This window comes from Lampetra fluviatilis, chromosome 23 (assembly GCF_964198595.1).
Source record: "Lampetra fluviatilis chromosome 23, kcLamFluv1.1, whole genome shotgun sequence".
Classification (NCBI taxonomy): domain Eukaryota; kingdom Metazoa; phylum Chordata; class Hyperoartia; order Petromyzontiformes; family Petromyzontidae; genus Lampetra; species Lampetra fluviatilis.
The window spans coordinates 5,240,360-5,257,405 of record NC_136297.1 but is presented as its reverse complement, the minus strand read 5'-3'; the positions used below and the strand labels follow the sequence as shown (position 1 = coordinate 5,257,405).

At 51.4% G+C, this 17,046-nt stretch overlaps 1 protein-coding gene across 1 annotated transcript in view; it reads left to right on the top strand.

The window, feature by feature from the left end:
* The window catches only part of LOC144940861 (adhesion G protein-coupled receptor B1-like), a 37,768-nt gene that overhangs the window by 7,012 nt on the left and 13,710 nt on the right, over positions 1–17,046 (top strand). Inside the window, exons 4-9 of the mRNA XM_078867352.1 lie at positions 364–432; positions 1,409–1,517; positions 2,867–3,013; positions 3,780–3,849; positions 9,306–9,408; positions 10,197–10,240. Of these exons, the coding sequence (XP_078723478.1) occupies positions 364–432; positions 1,409–1,517; positions 2,867–3,013; positions 3,780–3,849; positions 9,306–9,408; positions 10,197–10,240 (542 nt within the window). The remainder of the gene's footprint in view (positions 1–363; positions 433–1,408; positions 1,518–2,866; positions 3,014–3,779; positions 3,850–9,305; positions 9,409–10,196; positions 10,241–17,046) is intronic.

The window sequence follows — 17,046 nt, the reverse complement described above, 5'->3', positions numbered from 1 at the left end:
TAAAATAATAAAAATAAAACATAATAAAATAATAAAATAAAATAATAATTATTTTATTTTATTATGTTTTATTTTTATTATTTTATTACTTCCCTTCTACGTGACTTTACCGAAAGAACCAAGAAGATGAATCCCTGCAGTCACGAAAGCTTTAAATCGAAATATGTTTTGTTTTATTTAATTTAATTTTATATAACCAGGTATGGCCTTTGCTGAGCTATGTAGCTCATTTTTTGCAGAAGCGACCTGGCCACCACAAACGATAGCCCAATGAAGTGGCTTATCGTTGTGTGGAAGTGTATAGCAGCCAAATAACTGTGGACGTGTGACGTCGATGGTGGTGGTGGTGACTGCTCGTTCCAGGCGTTCCTGCAAGTCCTGAACAATCTGCTGCTGGATGAAAACAAGGAGGTGTGGGAGGATGCCCAGAAGGTGACACACACACACATGGTGGTGGTGGTATTGATAATGATGTGATGTTGATGCTGGTTGTGATGATGGTATTGATTATATTGATGGTACTGATGGTGGTGGTGGTGATGCTGGTGATGTTTATGGTGCTATTGGTGGTGATGATGCTGCTGATGATGGTGGTGATGGTGTGGACAGCTGTCTTCCATCGTGGCCGACCTGCCTATCCCTGTTGGTGGAGTTGAAGGTGGTGATGTCCATGTTCATGGTTGAGATGTTCATGTGAATGGTAGTGATGATGGAGATGTTGTTGATGGTGGTGATGTTGATGGGCATGATGTTGATGGTGACGATGGTGTGGCCAGTTCCATCGCGGTCGACCTGCCTGTCCCTGGTGGTGATGGTGGTGATGTTGATGATGTTGATGATGCTGATGGAGATGTTGATGGTGGAGTTGTTGATGTTGATGGTGGAGATGTTGATGGTGCTGATGTTGATGGTGGTGATGGTGTGGCCAGCTGTCTTTCATCGCGGCCGACTTGTTGTTTTTGATGGAGATGTTGACGGTGATGGTGCTGATGTTGATGGTGGAGATGTTGATGGTGCTGATGTTGATGGTGGTGATGGTGTGGACAGCTGTCTCCCATCGCGGCCGACCTGTTGTTTTGATGGAGATGTTGACTGTGATGGTGCTGATGTTGATGGTCATGATGTTGATGGTGGTGATGGTGTGGCCAGCTCCACCGCGGTCGACCTGCCTGTCCCTGGTGGTGATGGTGGTGATGTTGATGATGTTGATGATGGAGATGTTGATGGTGGAGATTATGATGGTGGAGATGTTGATGGTGGAGATGTTGATGGTGATGATGTTGATGGTGGCGATGGTATGGCCAGCTGTCTCCCATCGCGGCCGACCTGTTGTTTTTGATGGAGATGTTGACTGTGATGGTGCTGATGTTGATGGTGATGATGTTGATGGTGGTGATGGTGTGGACAGCTGTCTCCCATCGCGGCCGACCTGCTGTCCCTGGTGGTGGAGCTCATGCACGCGGCCGCCCGCTCTATGAAGCCGTTCCACAACCCCTACCACTGCCTGGACAACTTCGGTTCGGAGACATCACCACGACCACGTCACCAACATTCATAGGATCAACACCATCATCAGCAACATCGTGAATATCAACAACGTCGTAAACATCATCACCACCGTCATCATCAACAACATCAACTCCACCACCACCACATCACCAACATCGTTAAAATCAACAACCTAACACTACCACCACCATCAACAACATCAACACCATCAGCAACATCGTTAATATCAACGACATCATAAACATCATCACCACCTTCATCAACAACATCACCACCATCATCACCATCAACATTGTGTGACTGTGGTCATTACAGAACGAGAACGTAACAACGTGTAATGACGCAATGCCCCGATCCACAAATACGAAGGTAGACATCACAGCGATGATGATGATGGTGATGCCGCTAACTCCGCTACGGCTCCAGACGGTGGCTGTCTGCTGGCTTCACCACCTGAACGTGGCATTGTAGCTGCTAATCTGCATCTACATCATTAGCTATCAACACCGTTATCATCAGGAGTAGCATCATTATCACCATCAACACTATCAATATCATTAACATCATCACCATCAACACCATCATCATCATCATCACCGCTGTCATAATCACCACTATAATTATCATCATCACCACCACCACTGTCTTCATCATCGTCATCACCATCAACATAATCATCACCATCATTATCAGCAGCAACAACAGTAGCAATGCCATTATCATCATCATCAACAGAAACATCACGATCATAACGATCTTCATTGTTGTATGTGCACGTGCTCTTACATATCCGGCGACCCGAGTTCGATTCCCGCTCACGGCCAACATCGGTGACGAATATCCGAACCTGGTCCCGGGCCTCCCCGAGGTCGACTCAGCCTTAAACGAGTCCCTGGTGTGCGGTGTGCAAAACATCGCCGCGTGTGCCGTGCCGCCCTCAATCGGTGCTCGCCAACGGCACTTTGCCCCAAACGGTCTTCGGAAGATTCTAGATTTGAAGCTTTCGTGACTGCAAGGATTCATATTCTTAGGTTTTTTCGGTAAAGTCACGTAGGTAAAAACATTAAAATTAATAAAAGTAAAATAAAATAAAATCACGACGTTTCGGAGGCAACACAAGCTTCCGTCTTCAGCTGTATCAAGTAAATTTACTTGATACAGCTGTCGTGGCTGTGACGGTTCCACCTGAAGACGGAAGCTTGTGTTGCCTCCGAAACGTCGTGATTTTTATTTTATTTTATTTTTATAAATTTTTATGTTTTTACCTACGTGACTTTACCGAAAAAACCTAAGAATATGGTCTTCGGAAGGCCACATAGGGGCGGGGGCGGGATCTTTGCCGTTTGTCTCCGAGCAGTGATCGGCTTGTACAAGTTCCCGCTGTTCCGCGCCGAGTCCGACGTGAGCTTCCCGATGCGCGCTCGCCGTGGCATGGCCTCCTGGGCGCGCAACACCCAAGACAAGATCCACATCTCCCACCGCTCGCTCAGCGCCATGGCAACCGGTACCCACATCTCTCCCACCGCTCGCTCAGCGCCATGGCAACCGGTACCCACATCTTTCCCACCGCTCGCTCAGCGCCATGGCAACCGGTACCCACATCTCTCTCACCGCTCGCTCAGCGCCATGGCAACCGGTACCCACATCTCTCCCACCGCTCGCTCAGGACCATGGCAACCGGTATCCACATCTCGCATCTCTCATCGCTCATTCAGCACCAAGGCTACCGGTACCCACATCTCTCCCACCGCTCACTCAGCGCCATGGCAACCGGTACCCACATCTCTCACCGCTCGCTCAGCACCATGGCAACCGGTACCCACATCTCTCCCACCGCTCGCTCAGCGCCATGGCAACCGGTACCCACATCTTGCATCTCTCACCGCTTGCTCAGCGCCATGGCAACCGGTACCCACATCTCTCTCACCGCTCGTTCAGCTCCATGGCAACCCGTACCCACATCTCTCCCACCGCTCGCTCAGCACCATGGCAACCGGTACTCACATCTCGCATCTCCCACTGCTCGCTCAGCGCCATGGGAACCGGTACCCACATCTCTCCCACCGCTCGCTCAGCACCATGGCAACCGGTATCAACATCTTGCATCTCTCAATTCCCACTGCTCGCTCAGAGCGATGGCAAACAGTACCCACATTCCCATAATAATACTTTCTTTTTATTTAGCGTCATTCATTTATATAGCGTCAATATAATGACATCATTATTTTCACGATATTAGAATCACGATTTCTATACTTCTCCTGTTGCAGGCTCGGAGGCTCCGGCAGTAATTGGAACCGTTCTGTTCCGAAACCTGAGCTACATATTTCCCACGGGCAGGTGAGCGTCTCACCGTTGGTACATTCCCAATCGTGCATACCAAAGTGTACAAACGCGTCGACTGTAAGTACAGACAGTCCCCGGGCTACGGAAGGGTTAGGTTCCCGAGAAATATCCGTGACCTGAATTTTCTGTATGTCGGAAACTGAACAGTTTACCCTCCAAGATCAATGATGAAATCCCGTAGCCGGAAATAGCTGTGCCTCCCCTACCCGATTACAAGGTTCGGTTTCTCTCAGTACTGCATCGCGCTGTGGTCCGTTTTCTATCGCTGCCCGTAACGTATCGCTGTACATACGCTCTGCAGTTCGATCATTTGTTCGAATATCTTACCCTAACACTACCCATAAAAAACTCATGAAACACTAGCTGTACTACCCGGCTTCGCCCGGGACTTGGATCCACCACGCCCGGCCGCCTTTGTCTCCCCAGTGGCGATGTTCACACACCACAGCGGTTACTCGTTTTCGGCTGAGTCGACCTAGGGTAGGCCCAGGACCGGTTCAAATAATCGTCACCGGTGGTGGCCGTGCGCGGGAATCGAACTCGGGTCGCCGGGTTCGTAGCGGAGCGCGCTAACCAATACACCACAATGCGTTACGCTTCCACGTGCGCGGGTCACGTGACAGATGTGACGTCACAGCTCACTTGCCGTGCAAAAAATTTATGCATTATTGAGCCCCCCCCCCAAAAAAAAGTTTATTTTTATAATTGTTGCATGGTGTACAGTCTGAAAAGTACCCACATGGCAAATTTCCAGTTTGTTGCATGTCGGGAAGTACCCTAAACATTTTGAACAGACACACACATTCACAAATTCCCCTTTTATATATATGGAGATATACTGTGCTGTGTCCAATTGTGAATGGATATCACGTGACGCTACAGAAGGCAAAGCGACGATGTGGCGGGTACTTTGGTCTACTCTACTCAGGGTAGCGATGTAACAGCGCGACTCAGAGTGCTCTACGGACAGCGGTCCACAACCTTCTTGGCACCAGGGAACGGTTTCGTGGAAGACAATTTTTTCACGGACCTGGTGAGGCGGGCTGGGTGGTTCATCATTGGGTCTTTCCCCCTTTTCAAAGGAGCTCTCCAGCTACGTTTGTTTTTTTTTAACTCATTATGGCTACTAGGGGTTAGCAGCTTGTGGGCTTACCAACACCGTGACTGTGACAAGTGCGCGGTACGGGCAAGAGGCACGGATGGAAGTGGTCAATAATAAAACCATGGGGCTGAGCCATGCGCGGACTCACCGCTCACCACTATGCGGTGTGTAGAGTGTGTACACGCACGGACTCACCGCTCACCACTACGCGGTGTGTAGAGTGTGTACACACACGGACTCACCGCTCACCACGATGCGGTGTGTAGAGTGTGTACACACACGGACTCACCGCTCACCACGATGCGGTGTGTAGAGTGTGTACACACACGGACTCACCGCTCGCCACTACGCGGTGTGTAGAGTGTGTACACACGCGGACTCACCGCTCACCACTATGCGGTGTGTAGAGTGTGTACACACACGGACTCACCGCTCACCACGATGCGGTGTGTAGAGTGTGTACACACACAGACTCACCGCTCGCCACTACACGGTGTGTAGAGTGTGTACACACACGGACTCACCGCTCACCACTACGCGGTGTGTAGAGTGTGTACACACACGGACTCACCGCTCACCACTACGCGGTGTGTAGAGTGTGTACACACACGGACTCACCGCTCACCACGATGCGGTGTGTAGAGTGTGTACACACACAGACTCACCGCTCACCACGATGCGGTGTGTAGAGTGTGTACACACACGGACTCACCGCTCACCACGATGCGGTGTGTAGAGTGTGTACACACACGGACTCACCGCTCACCACGATGCGGTGTGTAGAGTGTGTACACACACGGACTCACCGCTCACCACGATGCGGTGTGTAGAGTGTGTACACACACGGACTCACCGCTCACCACGATGCGGTGTGTAGAGTGTGTACACACACAGACTCACCGCTCGCCACTACACGGTGTGTAGAGTGTGTACACACACGGACTCACCGCTCACCACTACGCGGTGTGTAGAGTGTGTACACACACGGACTCACCGCTCACCACTACGCGGTGTGTAGAGTGTGTACACACACGGACTCACCGCTCACCACGATGCGGTGTGTAGAGTGTGTACACACACAGACTCACCGCTCGCCACTACACGGTGTGTAGAGTGTGTACACACACGGACTCACCGCTCGCCACTACGCGGTGTGTAGAGTGTGTACACACACGGACTCACCGCTCACCACTACGCGGTGTGTAGAGTGTGTACACACACGGACTCACCGCTCGCCACTATGCGGTGTGTAGAGTGTGTACACACACAGACTCACCGCTCGCCACTACACGGTGTGTAGAGTGTGTACACACACGGACTCACCGCTCGCCACTACGCGGTGTGTAGAGTGTGTACACACACAGACTCACCGCTCACCACGATGCGGTGTGTAGAGTGTGTACACACACGGACTCACCGCTCACCACTATGCGGTGTGTAGAGTGTGTACACACACAGACTCACCGCTCGCCACTACACGGTGTGTAGAGTGTGTACACACACAGACTCACCGCTCACCACGATGCGGTGTGTAGAGTGTGTACACACACAGACTCACCGCTCACCACGATGCGGTGTGTAGAGTGTGTACACACACGGACTCACCGCTCTCCACTACGCGGTGTGTAGAGTGTGTACACACACGGACTCACCGCTCACCACGATGCGGTGTGTAGAGTGTGTACACACACGGACTCACCGCTCGCCACTATGCGGTGTGTAGAGTGTGTACACACACGGACTCACCGCTCTCCACGATGCGGTGTGTAGAGTGTGTACACACACGGACTCACCGCTCACCACTATGCGGTGTGTAGAGTGTGTACACACACGGACTCACCGCTCTCCACGATGCGGTGTGTAGAGTGTGTACACACACGGACTCACCGCTCACCACGATGCGGTGTGTAGAGTGTGTACACACACGGACTCACCGCTCACCACTATGCGGTGTGTAGAGTGTGTACACACACGGACTCACCGCTCACCACTATGTGGTGTGTAGAGTGTGTACACACACGGACTCGCCGCTCTCCACGATGCGGTGTGTAGAGTGTGTACACACACGGACTCACCGCTCACCACGATGCGGTGTGTAGAGTGTGTACACACACGGACTCACCGCTCACCACTATGCGGTGTGTAGAGTGTGTACACACACGGACTCACCGCTCACCACGATGCGGTGTGTAGAGTGTGTACACACACGGACTCACCGCTCACCACTTCGCGGTGTGTAGAGTGTGTACACACACGGACTCACCGCTCTCACCTGCTGCTGCTGTGCGGCCCGGTTCCCAACAGGCCTCGGACCGGTAGCGGTCCGAGGCCCGGGGGTTGGGGACCCCCCTGGTCTACGGGACACTGCCGCTTTGGGGGGTATGCGGCCCCGCCTGACGCCTCGCTCCGCTGTATTCATCCGCAACCTCACCGCCGCGCTGCACTATTTACGCTTACTTAACTAAGGCAAACATTTCCCCACACGGCATTGAACTTTTTTGCTACGTGATTTACGGGAGCATTTCCCCGAAAGTCGGATTTCCGTATGTCGCATCTTCAGTAACCTGTGGTACTGCCTGTACGTACGAGTAATAAGTATAACCCGTAAAAACAAAGTTTTTCACTATAAATCCTTTATATGCGTGGCGGCTAGAGTCCTCTCGTCCTCTGGCTTGAGATGGCTGCCACCTATGGGTCAGATGATTGCCTGCCACCATTAAGCAATTGGTAATTAAATATAATATTTTTGTCCTAAAAAGTGTAAAATTTTTGAAACATTTTTTCACGAACATTAATTGTCACGCACAACGAGTCTGTGTGGAAAATGTCAGCTCGATTGGATCACGGGAAGTGGGTTAAAAAACGACCGAAAGATTTGCACGGTCCTAAGCAAGCAAGCGAACTTAATATAAAGGATTTAAAAATCGCGCATCACATTCGCGAGCTCAGAGCGGGATTACCTGCGAGGCGCGAGGACTACTTGGGCCCAATCGTCGCAGACGGCTTCAAACGTAGCAACATTCTGCGCGCACCTCCGTCGTGTCGCTGGTCTGGCGCCGCGTACAACTCGTGAACGCTGGAGTCCTGCGGTTCGCGAACAGGGAAATCGGTGCACGTTTAGTGACCCGCGAATACGCGAAACTCACGAATCCAGAACTCGCGCATAGCGAGGGTTCACTGTGGTTTTGTCTGTGGCGACATCTGCGCCATGCTGCTGCCAGCTTCGCTGACGCTTTCCTCTCTGTTGCACTCGAACCGCTCGTTATTTTTCTCTCCTCGTGTCGTTCCTCGTCGTAACTTGCTGACCCGCCCCTTACCGACCTGGACGTCTGCAGAAAAAAAAGCGCTTCATAGCTCATCGGATTGCTCAGGTCTAAATAAAGATTCTGATTCCGCACGTGTTCCGATTCCACGCTGTTATTACCGTAAGTGAACGGGGGAGTTCAACGTCTGTAGTCTCCGCCATCTTCCTCCTTAGGCCCCGAGCCCTCCCTGATGAGACCCCCCCGCCCGTTGTTTTTTCCTCTCGCCTCTGTACCTTTCCTTTTTAAGCCCCGCCCATTCTTCTCTAGGCTCCGCCCATTCTTCTCTAGGCCCCGCCTCTTTCTGCGTAGGCCCCGCCCATTCTTCTTTAGGCTCCGCCTCTTTCTGCTCAGGCCCCGCCCATTTTTCTTTAGGATCCGCCTCTTTCTGCTTAGGCCCCGCCCATTCTTCTTTAGGCTCCGCCCATTCTTCTCCAGGCTTCACCTCTTTCTGCTCAGGCCCCGCCCATGCTTCTATAGGCTCCGCCCATTCTTCTCTAGGCCCCGCCTCTTTCTGCTTAGGCCCCGCCCATTCTTCTTTAGGCTCCGCCTCTTTCTGCTTAGGCCCCGCCCATTCTTCTCTAGGCTCTGCCCATTCTTCTTTAGCCCCCCCCTCATTCTGCTTAGGCCCCGCCCGTTCCCTTGGACGCGGGGTTGGGCTGGTGTGGGTAGTAGTGGGGGTTGTGTACTTGTGTGTGTGCGCGTGTCTAATGTGTGTGTGTGCGCGTGTGTAATGTGTGTGTGTGCGCGTGCGCGGGGAGCGGTGGCGCTGCGCTACGAAACTGGCGACCCGAGTTCAATTCCCGCTCACGGCCAACACCAGTGATGATTATTTCATTTGAGGCTGAGTCGACCTAGGGCCTCCCCTAGGTCGACTCAGCCTCAAATGAGTACCTGGTGCGATGTGTAAAAACATCGCCCCGGTGCTGGCCACCCACCTTCTCGTGTGCTGTGCCGGCCTTCATAGGTGCTACTCGCTGACAGCACTTGCCCCAACAGTCTGTTAAGGCTCTAGGGGGGATCTTTGTCTTTGTGCGCGTGCGTAGGGGGTCTGCGGTGATTAATTCGCGGATTTTCGCGGTGACCGTGAGACCGACGCCCAGCGCTGTCACCGCGCCCGTGGAGATCGAATTCACTCACCTCTCCAACGTGAGCAACTTCACCATCATCATCAACATCACTATCATCATCATCACCATCAGTATCAACATCTCTATCAACACAATCATCATCGTCATCATCATTAATTGACATCTTCATCAACTTCATCATCACGGTCAATATTACAATCAACTATGATATTCACCATCAACATCATCATCAATATCGCCATCGACATCACTCCAGACATCGCCATCAATATCAATATTACCATCGAAAGGTCACCGTCAACATGACCACGATCACCATCAGGCATCGCTCGCCATTGACTTTAGCCATTGCTGGGAGTCGAACTCGGGTGTCGTATCGCAGCGCGCACAGCCACCACGCCACCGCGGGCTGCCGTGGTGGCAAGATGTTAACGACCTCGCCTGGTGTACAGGAGGTCGTGGGTTCGATCCCAACCCTGACACCTGCTGCTGTATATTTGGAGTTTCTGTGTTTTCCCCGTGGTCGCGTGGATTTTTCTGCGGGTCCTCCGGTTTAAATTTCCACGTGACGACAAGCCACTTCGTTGAGCTATCATTGGTGATGGCCAGGAGGTACATTGCTCAGTGGGAACTTACCTGGTCAAATAAAACATGATTTGTTTTCATAGTTTATTATCGCTTCTGAAAAATAGCGATATACCTCGGTGAGTAATTACCTGGTCAAATAAAAAAAAGTAAATTTTTAGGGTTTATTGTAAAAAAGAAAAACACGCAAAAAAACCAACAACAACGGCTGCAAATGATTTGGGAGGCCGCTTTGAACGTTCCCTCGCCGTCTCGTCGCAGGAGACGGACAACGTGTGCGTGGTGTGGGATCCCAAGATGACGACGTGAGTGTTGCTGTCGGACCCCCCCCCGCCGCCACCCACTCGTCGTCGTCACCCACCGACTTCTCGGTCAGATCGTCGCGGAAAGTAAAAATGTCGTGTCGCGGCGCTGTCGTACAGGGACTCGTCTACTTACGAACGAGTTAGGTTCCAGAGGTCTGTTCGTACGTCGATTTGTTCGTAAGTCCAACTTTACTCCTGTCCATTCCAAACGTGTTGTACGGCGTGTACACTAAACACGGGGAATGGCTTTGAAAGTTGTATAATCTTCTTTAGATGTAGATGTCACTGGCCTCTTCACGTTCTACAGATGTAGATGCCACTGGTTCTTTATGTTCTGCAGATGTAGATGCCACTAGTTCTTTATGTTCTGCAGATGTAGATGCCACTAGTTCTTCACTTTCTGCAGATGTAGATGCCACTGGTTCTTCACGTTCTGCAGATGTATATGCCACTGGTTTTTCACGTTCTACAGATGTAGATGCCACTGGTTCTTCATGTTCTGCAGATGTAGATGCCACTGGTTCTTCACGTTCTGCAGATGTATATGCCACTGGTTTTTCACGTTCTACAGATGTAGATGCCACTGGTTCTTCATGCTCTGCAGATGTAGATGCCACTGGGTCTTTATGTTCTGCAGGTGTAGATGCCACTGGGTCTTTATGTTCTGCAGATGTAGATGCCACTGGGTCTTCATGTTCTGCAGATGTAGATGCCACTGGTTCTTCACGTTCTGTAGATGTAGATGCCACTGGTTCTTCACGTTCTGTAGATGTAGATGCCACTGGTTTTTCATGTTCTACAGATGTAGATGCCACTGGTTCTTCATGTTCTACAGATGTAGATGCCACTGGTGTCTTCATGTTCTGCAGATGTAGATGCCACTGGTTCTTCACGCTCTGCAGATGTAGATGCCACTGGTTCTTCACGTTCTGCAGATGTACATGCCACTGGTTCTTCATGTTCTACAGGTGTAGATGCCACTGGTGTCTTCATGTTCTGTAGATGTAGATGCCACTGGGTCTTTATGTTCTGCAGATCTAGATTCCACTGCTTCTTCATGTTCTGTAGATGTAGATGCCACTGGTTCTTCATGTTCTACAGATGTAGATGCCACTGGTGTCTTCATGTTCTGTAGATGTAGATGCCACTGGGTCTTTATGTTCTGCAGATGTAGATTCCACTGCTTCTTCATGTTCTGTAGATGTAGATGCCACTGGTTCTTCATGTTCTACAGATGTAGATGCCACTGGTGTCTTCATGTTCTGTAGATGTAGATTCCACTGGGTCTTTATGTTCTGCAGATGTAGATGCCACTGGTTCTTCACGTTCTGTAGATGTAGATGCTATTTCCCTTTGGTGCTCGCGTTCCCTTACCAAGAGATGCCTGCACTGTGGCTCTCTTCTTCTCTTCACAAATCAACTTGTACACAGGCAACAGCATCGTGCACAGCTGCAACTGGACACACGGACAGGTTTGTTCGTATCTCTGAAAGTTCCTGAGTCGAATGTTCGTAAGTAGAGGCGTCCCTGTAGGGCGATAAAATCGGGACACCCGACGAAATCACCGATCGGAGATTTGGCCCCACGCTTGGTAGAAAGTAAGTGGCATGCAGTGCCGGTGGTGGGGGGTGGGGGCTAACAAGGCTTAGCCGGCCCCCTCAGACCTTATTTACTTTCCAGCTTTTGCATTGAGACACAGCCTGACGCAGTGGTGCGGAGAGAGAGCGAGCGGCCCCCCGATCGAGAGGTCGCGAGGTCCAACTCCTCTTTCGTGGCGTTTGACTCGGCCCCATCATCCATCAGTCGCCGCTAACCTCCCTGCGGGCTCGATAAAATCGCGTTCCATTTCGTGGTGAAAGTCAACAGTGCTCGTCCCCATGGAATAGACTCGCCCCCACCCCGTCATAGGCATGTGGAAAGTCAGACAGTGACGTTGACGTGACACGGCGTGTGGACGCAGCGTGCGGCCGCCACCGTACAGCCGGAGAAACTCGCGTAGGGATGTTGACTACCTCGCCTGGTATGCAGGAGGTCGTGGGTTCGATCCCGACTCTGACGATGCCTGCTGTATATTTGGAGTTTGTGTGTTCTCCCCGCGTCCGCGTGGATTTTTTTTCTCCGGTTCCTCTGGTTTTTCTCTCCACGTTTAGAATCGACATGCGTTTTCGAGTATTTGGTTGCAAAACATTTCCTCGTGAAAAGCCACTTCGTTGAGCTATCGTGTGTGGCACGGTCGGCTCCGTTGCAACGCTTCCAAGGGCTCACGACCACCGGGGAGATGGAGCGATGTAATCAGCCCTTGCATGCATGGGTGCTATAGGTGGATTATTACATTGCAGGATCATGAGAGGTGGCGATGGCTTGGAGAGGCCGTCATCCAGCAGTTGATTGATAATGTCGGTTGATGATGAAGACCGTGAGAGTCGGCAATCCCTTTGGGAGGTAAGGAGGCATTCATTCAGCAGTGGATTTATCATGGCGGTTGATGATGAAGACGTGAGAATCGGCAACCCCTTTGGGAGGTAGGGAGGCATTTATCCAGCAGTGGACTGACCATGACCGACAATGGATTTTGATTATCCACTAATGCACTGCCCCCCCCACCCCATATCTCAATGGCTGGAGGAGTATCGACTCTGTAAGAGCTTTCGTTTTGGGCAGATAAAGTGTCGCGCGTGTGTGTGCGCGTGTGTGTGCGCGCGTGCCTTTAAAAAAAAATCTTTCATCGCGCAGTAATCTGCGCCGCGGAAGACGCAGGCAGTATGGTAATATGATTTAGAGACAGCGGGCCCGAGACTTAAATCAAAACTGAAACCTAATCGAAACCACAAGCGCCGCAACGCAAATTAAAACCGCGCACGTGCGTGCGTGCGTACGTTCGTGTGTTGTGTGCGTAATGGGGAGCGGTAGTGTAGCGGTTAGCGCGCTGGGCTATGAACCCGGCGACCCGGGTTCGATTCCCGCTCACGGCCAACACCACGTGACGATTATCTGAACCGGTCCCGGGCCCTCCCCTAGGTTGACTCAGCCTCAAATGAGTACCTGGTGCGGTGTGTAAACATTGCCACTGGGGAGACAAAGGCGGTCGGGTGTGGTGCTGGCCACCCACCCCCTCGTGTACCGTTCCGGCCTTCATAGGTGCTCGCTAACAGCACTTGCCCCTAGAGTCTGTTAAGGTTATATGGGGTGTCTTTGTTGTTGTGTGCGTGAGTCGAGATGGGTGGCGCAGCGGTTAGCGCTCCGCTGCGCAACGAACCCGACCACCCGAGTTCAATTCTCGCTCTCACGGCCAACACCCAGTGACGATTATCTGAACCGGTCTTGGGCCTCCCCTAGGTCTACTCAGCCTCAAATGAGTACCTGGCCGCGGTGCTGGCCACTCCACCACCTCGTGTGCCGTGCCGGCCTTCATAGGTGCTCCTTGCTAACAGCGCTTTGCCCACAACGATCTTCGTCTTGTTTGCGAGTCGGGAGCGATGTCATAGTGTTTAGACCACCTCGCTCCGAATCCGAGTTCGACACCTATCCATGTGGCCAACGTCGGTGACGAATATCTGAAGCTGGCGTGGACTTCCCCTAGGTAGACTCGGCCTGAAACGAGTCCGCAAACGTGCCTTCCCATCGGCGCTGCTACTGCTCCGCTGACAGCACTTGCCCCCAACGGTTTGCGAAGGCTGCACGGGGGGGGAGCTTTGTCTTTGTGCGAGTGTTTGCGAGGAGCTGCGACGAGGCGATCTTAACGCCGGTGATGTTGTGTTGATGCTCCAAAGGAAAGTTTGCCAATTGCACGCGTGACTCATCTATTGCACCGCCCGCCAGTGAAAGTGGTTGAACTTCACCGATGATTCATCGAGCCACGTTTCATCCACTGCTGCAAAGATGCCTCCGCAAGCCGTCAACCGCGAGACGACCGCGTTAATGGGAGGTTGCTCTAAATCACGCGATGCGTTTCATTAACGATGTTTTTTTTTATTTGCGCAGGCAAGGGCCCACTGAGCTACATAGCTCTTCGTCAGAAGCGATCTGGCCGATGATAGCTCAACGAGCTGGCTGATCACGTGGAAATTTATAGCGGCCCAAACACTCTAAACGCGTGACGATGTTGATTCTAAATGTGGAGGGAAAAGCCGGAGGACCCGGAGAAAAATCAACGCGACCACGGGGAGAGAGAGATACCGCAGACTTCAAATATACAGCAGCAGGACGGACGGATACAATAATCCCCTGTGGGCTGGTGTAACCAGGAGGTTCCTACCTGTATAATGCACACGTACATACACACGTGCATGCACACGCCGAATGTACAGATCGACGATGTGCCCTTAGTGTGTAGAGTGTGATCAAGTTCGAGTTTATTTCGTTGAGCCAGGTGAGAACTCGAGACTCCAGCACGAGACGACAGAAGCGAAGCCAGAAACACAAATCTGAACCCCCAAAAAAATAACGGCGTCACACGAGGAAGTGGAAATATTGGGCAAACATAACTCCCCGCAGTGCGAATTGGCCCGGGCAGATTTACCTCCAGATCGAACACGGCACAAAATTGCACACCTAAGCTGCAGAAACATAAGCGTTAAAAAAGATACATGGTGACGTTTGCTGCTTGCCATAAAATTTAGAATTTTACTTATTTATCCCGGAGAACTATGCTCTTTTTTTTATCAGCAAGGTCCTGCATCGGCTATTTTTTTTTTAATCTTAAGATGTTTTCAGCCAATTAATGAGCGTTTATTGTACGAGTGGGAGCAAAAACCCGGAGCGCCCGGAGAAAACCGCACGCCTTGCGCGAGGGGACAACGCTCTATCCCCCGTACAGATGGAATAAACAGATGGCGATTATCTTCTTGGTTCTTTCGGTAAAGTCACGTAGAAGGGAAATAATAAAATAATAAAAATAAAACATAATACAATAATTCTCACGACGTTTCGGCCACAACGCGAGCAGCCGTCCTCAGGTGAAGACCAGGTCTAGTCGGGGAGACAGCGTTTGAAAGATGGCGATTAGTCCACACCTTGCTGTACCGCCTTCTCCAAGGTATGGCACACTCCTCGACGGCCACGGGAAGGAAGCTTCACAACGCTGGCGTGATCCGCCAACCCTCGCCGCCACAGTGCTGGATTACATGCCACGTGCATAAGAGGCACACGAGTAACGGCTCTTCACAGCTGCGAGGCAGGGGAGTTGACGAATGTGCATCCGTGGAGGAGGTGCGTTTTTCTCAATGTGATCTACACACGTGTGGGACGTGGGGAATTGCAGCAGCTCCTTAAGGCGGAGTGCTCCCATCTGTCAGGCACTCGGGTGCGATGGTGGGGGTGGGTGGGGGGGTGGTCAGAGAATATGCGGGCGTATCCATTGGGTACCAACAAAGTACCAACAAAGTTGGTACCCAATTTAGCTGCCCCAGAGGGATGCTGCTGATGGGGTGAATTTAGGGTTACCACCTTCTTCGACTGTTATCAAAACTGCGTAGTCTGCTGTAATGCAGTTCAACGCGGTGGCGATACCAGATCTTGGCGCAGATCAGTCCCTGCCGTCACCTGAACACAGGTGGCAATTCCCAAGACAAACCCAGACAGGTGGACAGGTGGCGATCGTAGCTCAGGTGACCCTGGCTCCCACTCCATCTTATAATCTGACCTGCCATCAATCCCTTCCCGTAGTGACGTGTCCCGCCCAGGCCACACTCACTTTTCGTAAGAGTTTGAATCACAGTGCGTCACTGACCTGCGCATCTTCCATAACCAATGTCTTCCTCAAGCGTGATAAAGCTCACACTGCCTCTGAGAATGATTTCCATGTGGGTAGTGTATTATGCATTGGGATGTTTCGCCAATTTGTTTCAAACGAGTGCTTGGTTTTGATGGTCGTAAGTGCTAATCCAAATCTTAATCCCTTAAACGCCCCGATTTTTTTTTAAGAGACTCCGCTATGCATTTGCAATAATGTATTATGTTATCATGGCCCTCCCATGCGTGTTTGATTTAGCAAGGAAAATACTTGACTTGGTTTCGCCTTGTTGTAACGGTTAGTGCGCCGGACCTGCAACGCAGAGGAGGTCGCCTTATTGATTCCATCTTTCCGATACGGCAGTTGAGATCGTGCAAAGTTTCTCCTCCACCTCTGTCCGACCCGTGGCACTTAGAACAATTCTGGAAGTTTCTTCAACCCCGCCACCCCCCCACACTGGCTCTGCCCAACCGTAGGCCTCGGCAAGGTAAGGTAAAAGTGTAAAAACAACGAGCCTACCTTTACCCTACCTTTTACCTTACCACAATACAATCACTCTACCCTACCTTTTCCCTTTAGCAGGTAAGGTAAAAGGTAAAAAGCAACGAGCCTACCTTCTACCCTACCGTTTACCCTTACCCCTTGGCATGTCGACACCTTTACCCTTTACCCTTTTACCCGGTAAAAAGGGTACAATTACCTTACCTTGCCGAGGCCTACCCAACCGGTAGCGTACATGGGCTCACCGCAGTCGATCGGCAGGTCATGTGTGGTGGGGCGAAGTACGGACGGCTCCCACCTCTTCCAATGACGTCTGGCCAGCCTGGATGAGCCGGCCAAACCGCATCGGCTAGAAGTGCTTTCCAGTGCCCCTTTCCGCCAGCAGTGGCGTGAGCAAGCAATTGCAGGGCTGCACCTTTGCCTTAACGGAGTGTAGCGATGTTAAACAAGCGGTAATAATTTGGCCTATAACGAGGCACTCGCTCCAGCGATTTGATTAATTGTTATGATTCTGGATGTTATGATTCCATCAACATTCCTGATTTAAGCGGTGGGCTGCCAATTAAAACAAAAA